Genomic DNA, 9,998 nt, shown 5'->3' on the forward strand with positions numbered 1-9,998 from the left:
GCAGACTCCCTGCTGAGCAGGGAGCCCCATGCAGGACTCGATCCTGACACTCCAGGATCCTGACTCGAGCTGAAGGCAGTAGCTTAACCAACTGAGCCACCCAGGCGCCCAGCACTCTCCTTCTTGATACAATTTGCCTGAATTCTAATAGTTAGCTCTGTCTTAATGCCTCTACTAGATTGTAGTAGTTCAGGAGGGAGCTCTATCCTTCTTCAGTTCTTTCTCTAGTAAGGACATACTGTTTCTCAGAATTAAGCACATAATGAGTATCTGAGGAACCAAATAAATTACTGTCACAAGGGAGTAGTCTCTTGCCTTGGCCACCAGGAGGAAGAGAGAACGGGAAATGTTTCTCGTTTGAGACTCAGCATGGAATTTCTCACAGAAACAATGAGGAAAAAAAGGACCACTTGTAATGCATAAAACAATTATGAACCTTTATTCTTTCTGACAGCTACAAATCTATCCATAATTGGTAACTTAATTTCTATGGAAACAAAAATGTGCTTGGAATTCCCAAGAACCTATCTCCAAGTTTTTGGAGTACAGCCAGTGCTTAAAGTGACATATTTGCAGATAATATTTTCTTTTAGGAAAAACATCACGTTTGTTTGCTTAAGTTAGCCTTAAGCGTCTTCTGAAACAAAACATTGTGACAATAGAAAGGGTGAAATGAAAGAGGAACTAGGAAAGTGCAGGTTCTCTAAGCACTTGAGTTAATTTCTAAAAAGTAAACTTGAAAAGGTGAACATAGGCAGATCAAAAACCCCTTTTTACCACTTTCCTACTTTACCTTTACCTGATGCAGTATCTCAGGAAACAACTCAAATTTTAAAGGTAAAAAGTCTTTGCAGGTTTTTATTTTCCTTTCACCGTGCAAGTCTTTGAATTAATTAAGTTAGTATTTACAGGAGCTGTGCAGATAACCCGCTCACACGAATTCACACGAACCCAACCCTCCCTATACTTAATGCCATAGAGTGCTTACTTTGAAATAATGCTCGTCTTTATGAAACATATTGTGAGGGTTGCTCTTCGCCAGATTTTGGGGGTGGGGTGGGATGGGGAGCCAATTAGGACAACTCATAACGCAGACTCGGATTAATCTCCCTATGTATATATATAAGCATTGCTATATTGAGTATATATTGAAAACTGTGCTAGGTATAGAGAGGTGAGACAGTCCCTGCCCTCAATGCCCACAGGTTGCCCCAGACCCATATACATTCTACTGGAGGAAATGAACAATAAGCAAGTAAACAAATGAACATGATAATTACAGGTTACGGTAAGAGCTGTAAAGGAGACAAAATAAACAGGGAGGCTATTTAGTCATCAGCAAAGGCCTCCCAGATACATTTAAACCAAGATGGAAAAGAAAAAAAGGACCTAGCCGTGCACACTATCTGGGCAAGAGCCTCCCAAAGAGAAGTGGAAAGGTCCCAAGATAAAAACAGATACAGTCTGTTTGAAGAGCATAAAAGAAGCAGTGTGGCTGGTCATGTTTTTCAAACCCTGGGTCATGTAGGATGTGATGTCAATTTTGTGGGTCACCGCAATGGGGAGTCACAGGTTTTCAGAATAAGTATTCCTTAAGGAACTTTTGCTCCAGTTATGTATGTGTGAGCGTGTACTAGATTGCAATGTGTGATATGTTTCTTACTGTGGGCAGTGGTGAAAACTGTACTAAGCGAAGAGAGTAATTATAAATTAGGATGGACGGTTGGGCAAGAGCAACAGCATACACGGCCTTGCATTGTAGGCCACCATAAAGAATTGAGATTTTTATTATAAACACAGTGGGAACGTATTGAAGAGTTTCAAGTTAGGGAGTGACATGATCTAATTCAACATGATGGTGTTGCCAAAAGATTTTCACTATAGTGAAATTCAGAAAACTAGCCCAGGCCTAGCCACTAACACCAAGGATTTGGAGTGAATCACTTAATCTCTCTAGATCTTACTTTCTTCATTTTAAATATGAGAAGTCTGGACCAAGGTAACTTTTAAGATCTTATCTATTGCTAAACTTGTATGACTATATACACACACACACACACACACACACACACAATGTATACATATATTCTGCTTCCTCCATTGGGCATAAATACCTGACTATTGGGGAGACACTAGCCCATTAGGTCAAGTTTTGGGATACTTCTTAAAATACTACAAACCATATAAATATAAGAATTACATTTCTATAGAAAGCAATTTTAGAATTATCTTTTTTACTGGAACAAGCTATATTACTTAAATGAGATCTCTGGGCTAAGTGAATCAAGTGCTTTTACAACTCTCTAGTGCAAAGTTTGGGATATGAAGAAAATTGACAGGGAGGATGAATAGATTTACTGACCAGGTTATTTGGAACACATTTCCTTATTTGTTCTAGGTCATCACTGACATTTAATCTAGGGCAGTCTAAAGTTGCAGAAAACCTCTGCTGAGCACTAAAGTCAAGATGCAGAAGTTTAACCCCTTCCACAGCAACCAAACCAACCGACTTGAGACAAAATATTCGTTGAGAGCCTACAATAGGTTAACCCCATGCTAGACAGTTTGATCTATGTTTTTTCAGTTAATCCTCCTAATTACTCATATTTCACAGATAAGGAAACAGGGGCTTAGAAAAGACAACCAAGCTAGTAAGTGGCAGGGTCAGGATTCACTATTTCATATTTATAATAAATTATCCTGCAGGTTTTAAAAAATTACTGTACAAGGATTAAATCATCAGTTTCAAGTATCTGGGACATCTGTTCAACCATATGAACACATAATGTTCAACTAATAAATCAATTCCGGACACACAGGTACTTTGGCTAGGTACAGTGTGGGATGAAAGAGAACTTGTTCCAGCCCTGGAAGGCCTACTCCGTGGGTAGCATACTGGATTGTATGAAGTGGAATTAGGCAAAATATCCAAGGAATTTGTATCCCCAATTAAGTACACGTGAAAAGCATTATGGCGGTTTCCAGATTCTTTTTCTCCATTGTTGCTGGTGAAAGGTCAGCAGAGAAACCGTGTACTGGACAGTGTCACCTGTGCCGTGGGCCTTGAAAGTGTCCTGCAAGTTCCACAAACTCGAGATGCTAGAAAGTCACTAATTTCCAACTTACATTAACCCTTTAGGAAGCAATGGGCGTATCACCTGCCCAGTTGGAGCAGCGTGCATGGCGTGTTACGGAGAAGAAAACCTTGGAAACGTGCAGGGCATCATCACTGTGAGGGTCGAAATGGTCCCTAAAGCTTCCCACAGACACCTGCAAACACCTTTGGAAAGTTAGGGACGCTCATTGCACACCTGCCTCAACATCGAGAACGCGGTACCCACCTGTCACATATTCGGCTTCGAATCTCCGTCGGGTCTCAGAGATGAGCTTGGCTTTATTCTGGGCGTGATACTGAAAGGGAGACACGAAGGGACGCTTAGACACCACGCGCACCACCCCGCTTCCCTTCAGCCCAGCCCACCTGCACCTGGGCGCACAGCCCCCTGGCTTCAGAGGAAGCTTCCGGGTCTGGGGGGAGGGCCGGCAGCGGTGTGGTCGCCTCCTCACCTCGGCCATGGTCGCGGTCGTGGACGTGATTTCGATCGCCGTGGCCACCTTCCGACCGGCCCGAATATCTCATCACTGGCCAGGCGGGCCAGGAGGTAGAGAGGGAAGGGCGGGAGGTGGAGACAGTCGCGTGACACCGGGAGGCGGGCGGAAGCGTCGCCGCGTTGTCCAATCCAATGTGGCCGCCTGCGTCTGGAGGCGGAACCAGGTCCCAGTCTGGCTTTCCATTAGCTTCTCGTTTGGGCTCCGCTCCCCCGACGTCCCCTGCACTGCGGACCCGCCTCCGCCTACCGCCAGATCACGGGAGCTTCCCGCGCGGAGCTCCGCCCGAGCAAGCTCCGCCTGCCCTTCGCTTTCACAACATTCCCTGGAGGCCCCGCCCCCTCAGCCTCCCTTGGTAACCGTCTCCTAGCAGGCTCAGCAGGCTCGGCAGGCTCCGCCTCCTCTGCTTTCGACACCGCCTCCGGCCGGATCTCCCAGGATGCAGCGCGCGGGCGGGAGGTTTGGAGCGGAGGGACCTTGCGCCCACGTAGGGAGTCGGGAACCCGGCGGCTTTAGGACGCAGGGCCTCGCGCGGTGAGGTAGGGCCGGCCAGTCGTCCCTTACCCTTACCTGGTCTTCATGGGACTGGGCGGCAGAGCTGGGTTGGCTCCCTTCTTTGCGGAATAAGGGGATGGAAGCGAGTCTGCCGCGGCCTATGTTCATCATTCTTTGGAATGATGACTAGATTTTAAGTGCTTGCTCTGTAGGATTTTTTCGCTTGAAACTTTCTTCACCCCCGCCTCATCTTTCCCGCTTGGAGTGTGAGAAACAATAATCAATAATCAATAATCAAGGATTATATATTTGAAATCCTTAAACTAAAGCAGTTATATAAAGTTAAAAGATGTAAAACATCTTGCAGTTTATTAATTAGGGTGGTTCTCAATCTGGGGCAATTTTGTCTCGCAGCGGACATCTGACAGTGTCTGGAGATGTTTTCGGTTGTTTTTGTTTGTCACAACCGGGATGGGGGCCTGCTACTGGCATCTAGTGGGTATTGCTAAATAGCCTGCAGCGCACAGGGAGGCCCCTATGACAGTTATCCAGTGCAAAATGACAGTAAGTGCCAAACTTCAGAAAGAGGTTTATAAGGCACTGGAACAATTTTATGGTCGTTGGCTAAAATATTGAAAGGAAATCATTTTGCATTCAATAATACAGGTTTTTTTAAAAACTGAAAGATACTGAAAACTACAAAGAAATTGCAGGAAGTCCCCATATTTCCACCATCCACAGTCAACCATGATCGACACTTTAGCATCTTGGGCGGAGACATTTTTAATATGCTACAAATTTTTATGGAGAAAAATGGACATATTGTTTAAAAATAATTGAACACATTGTTAAAAAGTAACGTTGCAGCTATAGCTAACGTCTCCCTCTGGCTCCACTCCCCTACCTGATATCTATCTCCTTCTCCAGAATAAACAGTCGTTGGAATTTGGCGTGAATCTTTACAGAATCTTTGCTCTTTAAATTTTGGACAAAGCTGCCTGGATTTGAATCCTGGCTCCGTCACTTCCTAATTTTAGGCCTTTCAGAAGATTCTTAACTTCCATGCCTCAGTTTCCCCATCTGTAGAATGGGATAATATTGCCTATAGCATGAGAATGTAGTGAGGAATAAATGAGTCCAAAGTGCTTAGAATAGTACCTGGCACAGAGAAGCACTCAGGGAATGTGGCCTTTGTAGGTAAACAGAAAATATGTAATGTTGTTTTATGTGTTTTGATTTAGATAAATAATGTACCACAGAATACATTTTTCTTCAGCTTAATTTTTTTCATTTGATTTTTGAAATTTAGCCATGGTGGTATACATAGATCTAATTCATTTTTTAAAAACTGTAATATGATATTCCATCTGTATTTATTCATTCCTCTATTGATAGTCATTGAAGTTTTTTACCTTTTTAATATTACAAACAACAGCACAGTGAACATTCTAGAGCAATGTCTTTGTACATTATTATGTAGGATTGTTTCTCTGGGTTCATATCTAGAAATGAAATTGCTGGATATAGGCCTTTCAGGTGACTGCCAAATTGCCTTCCAAAGTCACCTCTCCCTTTAATTAAGAACTCATAATTATCTCCCAATTGATGGCTCTGCCTCCATTCTCTCCTCACCTCCATCTTCAACACTGTCACCAGGATCTTTATAATTCAGAAGTACAATCCTGTGATTTCTATTTTTGAAATCTTTCAGTGGTGTATCATTGCTTAGAGAAAGTTAGAAGTCCTTAGGGTGACATAGAAAACCTTTAACTTAGTCTTTCCTAATTCTCTTAGTGGATCACCGTTCCCCCATGTTCACCTACATTTCAGATACACTAAGTGTTGTTGGAAAAGGGAAAATAGAGCTTGATTCTGGGTAGGCTCCAACAAATGATGTCCAGTTATATAGGTAGAAAAACGTTTTTAACAGCAGACCTATTCTGTAGCCAAGTTAATTTACTTAGGTAAATAATGTCCTATATGTTATGAAAAGTACATCTATCCGTATTCTTATAAAATTATGTTTAATATTCTTAGGTGAAATTTTTAGTTGGGTATCTTAATTCTACCTTTTTTCCAAAGATACTTTCTATTGCTCACTCTTGATATAGTTTCTTAGAGACATTTTAAGATTTTATCTGCAGATAATATGGTGCTCTTCCTCAACCAGATATATGGTGATCTTCCTCAACCAGACAGGTAGTTTATTTGAAAAGTTCTGAATTTTATGACACCCAGAAGAATTTATTAACGTTTAAAAGGAACATTGTTTATTTAATAGGAGGCAGGTAGGGAAGAGTGGATGAGGGTGATAATTTATTGCCAATCTACTGTATTTCTGTTAGCGTGTATTATTTCCCTAGTATATTCATTTTATGTGCAAAATATATACATTCAACTATGATATATGGTAATACAGAACAGGAAAAACTCAAATTAATATGTAGTATTTTATAAATAATCTGCTTCCAACCCTCTCCCCACCCCATTAGCTGCAATAGGAGGTAAAACTTAACCGGTTTGAGTTACCTGTTTTTGTTTTGTTTTGTTTTTCTGTCGTAAGGGTGTAAGCCACAACAGTGTAAGCCACTGTTGTAAGGATAAGTAAAAAGTCAGATGGCCAATAGGCTGGAGTAGTAAGTCTGGTGCCCTGATAATCAGGGTTTGATTAATCAGGGCTTGTTTATATTGGTCTTAGAACCTCTAAATTGATCTTAGTTTCAGTTGTTTCCGTATTATTTTTATCTAAAAAAAGAAAATTACCATTTATTCCATAGGCTTGAAGGTTTGTTTTATGAACATATGCTAAGAACTCTTAAAACAGATGTTGAATCAGTATAAAATAAAATGTACACAGGTATGCAAATTCAATAAGCCTTGAGATTATAGAAAGTTTGAGGAAAAAAATTTATCTTCATAAATAAATATATTAATGACTTCTAATTTTTAACTCTGAAGGTGATCAATTTTAAATAACTTATATTTAAAATGTGCATGGTTTTGCAGTAGTATTTAAAAATAAAGACCTTTCATATAACAGTCTCTAAATCCATGAGAATAAGTTTGCTTTTTTCCTAGAGCTCATGCTAAAAGCATGTTGGGTTAGGATTTTAACAAGGCTTTGAATGCCACGATAAACTTTAGAGCAATGGTTTGCAATCTTTTGTCTCTGTGTCATTCATGTGTTCAATTTACAGTGTTTAGCATCTATCTTTCCAGGAAGTAATTCAAGGTTCATACATCTATTGAGAAGGGGGAGAGGGTACATGCAAGGTTTTTGAGGCAGGGGACAGTTACCAGATCAAGTTTATGTTTTAGAGCCATAACTGAGGTAGCAGAAATAAATTGGTAAGTTGGAGGGGAGAGAGCCTAGAGTAAGGAAGATCATTTTAAGAAACTTTTTCATCAACCTAAGTGAGAGTTGAGAGCCTGAACTACTGTAGTGGCAGTTGGAACAGAGTTGGAAGATAGTGGTTTCTAAGTTAAGGAAGTTGCTGGTAGCATTAAAAGAAGAGAATGTAAGGGGTCTGATTTTCTTAAGTCATAACTTTATCAAGGTGCAATAATACATACTCTAGAGTTTAGTAAAGGGGGATATTCTGCTGGCCTTTCAGCAGTCAGATTCTCCTGTCATATTCAGATATTGGTGAACCAGAGCACTGAGTTGATTCAACATTAGTTGTGACATTTAATACTAAAATAACAAATGTTATTACGTTTGATGGAATCACTGAGTTCCCCAAGTCTGTTCTCGTTTTGCAGAATTCTTTTTTCTTTTGTTCAGCTTGGTTACTTTCCATTACTCTTCCTTCTAGGTCACTAGTTCATTCCTCTGCTTCTTGCAGCCTGCTGTTCATTCTGTCAAGTGTGTTTCTCATTTCGTTTATTGAGGCCTTTATCTCTGCTATGTTATTATCTCTGTATTAAGGGTCTCACTCATTTCTTCCAAAATCCTTTTCTGTATAGAAGTTACTTTTGGTTGTTTTTAGTACTTAAGAAATCTGAAAAAACTTTTCATGTAAATAGGTAGTAAAAGACAAGTTCTTATATCTTTACCTCAGATTCTATCATTTTTTTAAGATTTTTATTTATTTATTAGCGAGAGAAAGCATGAGCAGGGGGAGGGGCAGAGGGAGAAGCAGGCTCCCCGCTGAGCAGGGAGCCCAATGCTATGCGGGGCTCAATCCCAGGACTCTGGGATCATGACCTGAGCTGAAGGCAGACGCTTAACCGACTGAGCCGCCCAGGTGCCCCAGATTATATAATTTTAATGCTAAAAGAACAATGTATCATTTAATGCTGAAAAAGGAAACTTCTTTTAGAAATCTAAGAGACCAGACATATCTGTGGGAAACTTTAAATAAATTATTATTCATACATTTTGTTGTAATACAATATTTATTTCCTTTAAACTAAAAGTTTCATAAGTAAAAGCCACACCTTTGATTTACCTACTTATCTTCTTTACTAATAAAGCTGAAACTACTTTATGATACTTATTGTCCCAGATCTTTGCGTTTATTGCCTAACAACAAACCAGTAAGCCAGTGACTTCTGCTAGTTTGTATTATGATACAGTTTCTCCAGTTAACTTCAAGTAATAGGTTTCATGAAATTCTCAAAAACAATATCATCAATTTAAACAAATTACCAGAGAGGAACGTATTTATCTGTTACTGTATAACAAATTGTTCCCAAATTTAGCAGCTTAAAACAACAAACGTTATCTCAAAATTTCTGAGGATCAAGAATTTGGGAGCAGTTTAGCTTGGTTCTTCTGACTCAGGATCTCTCCAGGGGGCTGACTGGAGCTGGAAGATCTGATCCCAAGAAGACTTACTCACATGGCTGTTGGTAAAAGGCCCCAATCTCTTGCTGACCATTGGCGGGAAGCCATAGTTCCTTGCTGAATGCACATCTCCATGGCGCTGCCTGAGTGTCTTAATAATATGGCAGGTGGCTTCCCTCATTGCAGGTGATCCAAGGAGCTGGTCAACAAGGAAGCCACAATGTTCTGTGACCCAGTCTCGGAAGTCTCATGTTGTCCCTTCTGCCATATTCTTTTGGCTAGAAGTGAATCATAATGACCAGCCCTCACCCAAGGAGAGGAGAATTAAGTGCCACTTCTTGATGGAAGGAATTTCAAAGAATTTGTGAACATCGTTTAAAACTATAACAAATGATGTATTTGGAAATTAGACAATAAGCCACGGCATCTCCAATTTGAAAGCAGATGCTGACTAATCAAGTCTGCATTTTAATAGAATTGCCTCTAAATTAAAGTCATTTCTACAAAATGCTACATTAAGTTAAATTTGTAGATGGTTCAGTGATACTTTTTTCTAATTGGACTCTTGGTAGATTTTTATAATAAAAGAACAAAACCTAAGCCTTTGCAGTTTGTTTATCATTCAGCAGAGGAAAACATTATTACTTAATTGCAAATGACCTAGTTTTCTGAAATAGTTGAATTTTCTGGTATAAATGATCCACAAGTATGAGAAAAGAAAGAGTATGAGTTAAAGTTATTTATAGTGGAGAGGGACCTTTCAGCATTCACAAACTGTTAAGTCAACTGTTCTGATGTTTCAAAAGTTAGGTACTATATAAACCAGAGTGGCCATGATGATGATGATAATCACAATGGTAGCAGCTAAGCTTTATCAAGCATTTTCTATGTGTCAGGTTCTATTTTAAGTGGGTTATATTTGTTAATTTCAATACCTTGTGGGGTAGTACTTCACCCCATTGTATGTGGATATGTGGCATAGAGGGATTAAGTAACTTGCCCAAAGTCATACCTCTAGTAAGAGGCAGACCAGGCCCACCATTCACATAGTTCTCTAGGCTCTCCAGCCATGTGCAGTTCATAGCGTATGCTGAGCTTTCTACAA

General features: G+C 40.1%; 2 protein-coding genes across 5 annotated transcripts in view; one reads left to right on the forward strand and one right to left on the reverse strand.

The window, feature by feature from the left end:
* Nucleotides 1-3,851, reverse strand: part of MOSPD2 (motile sperm domain containing 2) — a 58,390-nt gene extending 54,539 nt beyond the window's left edge. Inside the window, exons 1-2 of one of the 3 annotated variants that reach the window (XM_025857713.2) lie at nucleotides 3,568-3,849; nucleotides 3,342-3,411 (exon numbers count right to left, since the gene is read on the reverse strand). In XM_025857713.2, coding sequence (XP_025713498.1) covers nucleotides 3,342-3,411; nucleotides 3,568-3,576 — 79 coding nt within the window. In that variant the 5' untranslated portion in view covers nucleotides 3,577-3,849. Of the gene's footprint in view, nucleotides 1-3,341; nucleotides 3,412-3,567 lie in introns of all 3 variants that reach the window. The other 2 variants (XM_025857712.2, XM_073902061.1) reach the window with 2 other exon arrangements.
* A 192-nt stretch (nucleotides 3,852-4,043) lies between these two features.
* Nucleotides 4,044-9,998, forward strand: part of FANCB (FA complementation group B) — a 74,828-nt gene continuing 68,873 nt past the window's right edge. For both annotated transcript variants that reach the window (XM_025857818.2, XM_025857817.2), the window contains exon 1: nucleotides 4,044-4,148. The gene's annotated coding sequence lies outside the window, so the exon portion shown is untranslated. The remainder of the gene's footprint in view (nucleotides 4,149-9,998) is intronic.

Source organism: Callorhinus ursinus, unplaced genomic scaffold (genome assembly GCF_003265705.2).
Source record: "Callorhinus ursinus isolate GAN/ISIS: 27379988/994484 unplaced genomic scaffold, GSC_fseal_2.0 scaffold16, whole genome shotgun sequence".
NCBI classification, from domain to species: Eukaryota; Metazoa; Chordata; class Mammalia; order Carnivora; family Otariidae; genus Callorhinus; species Callorhinus ursinus.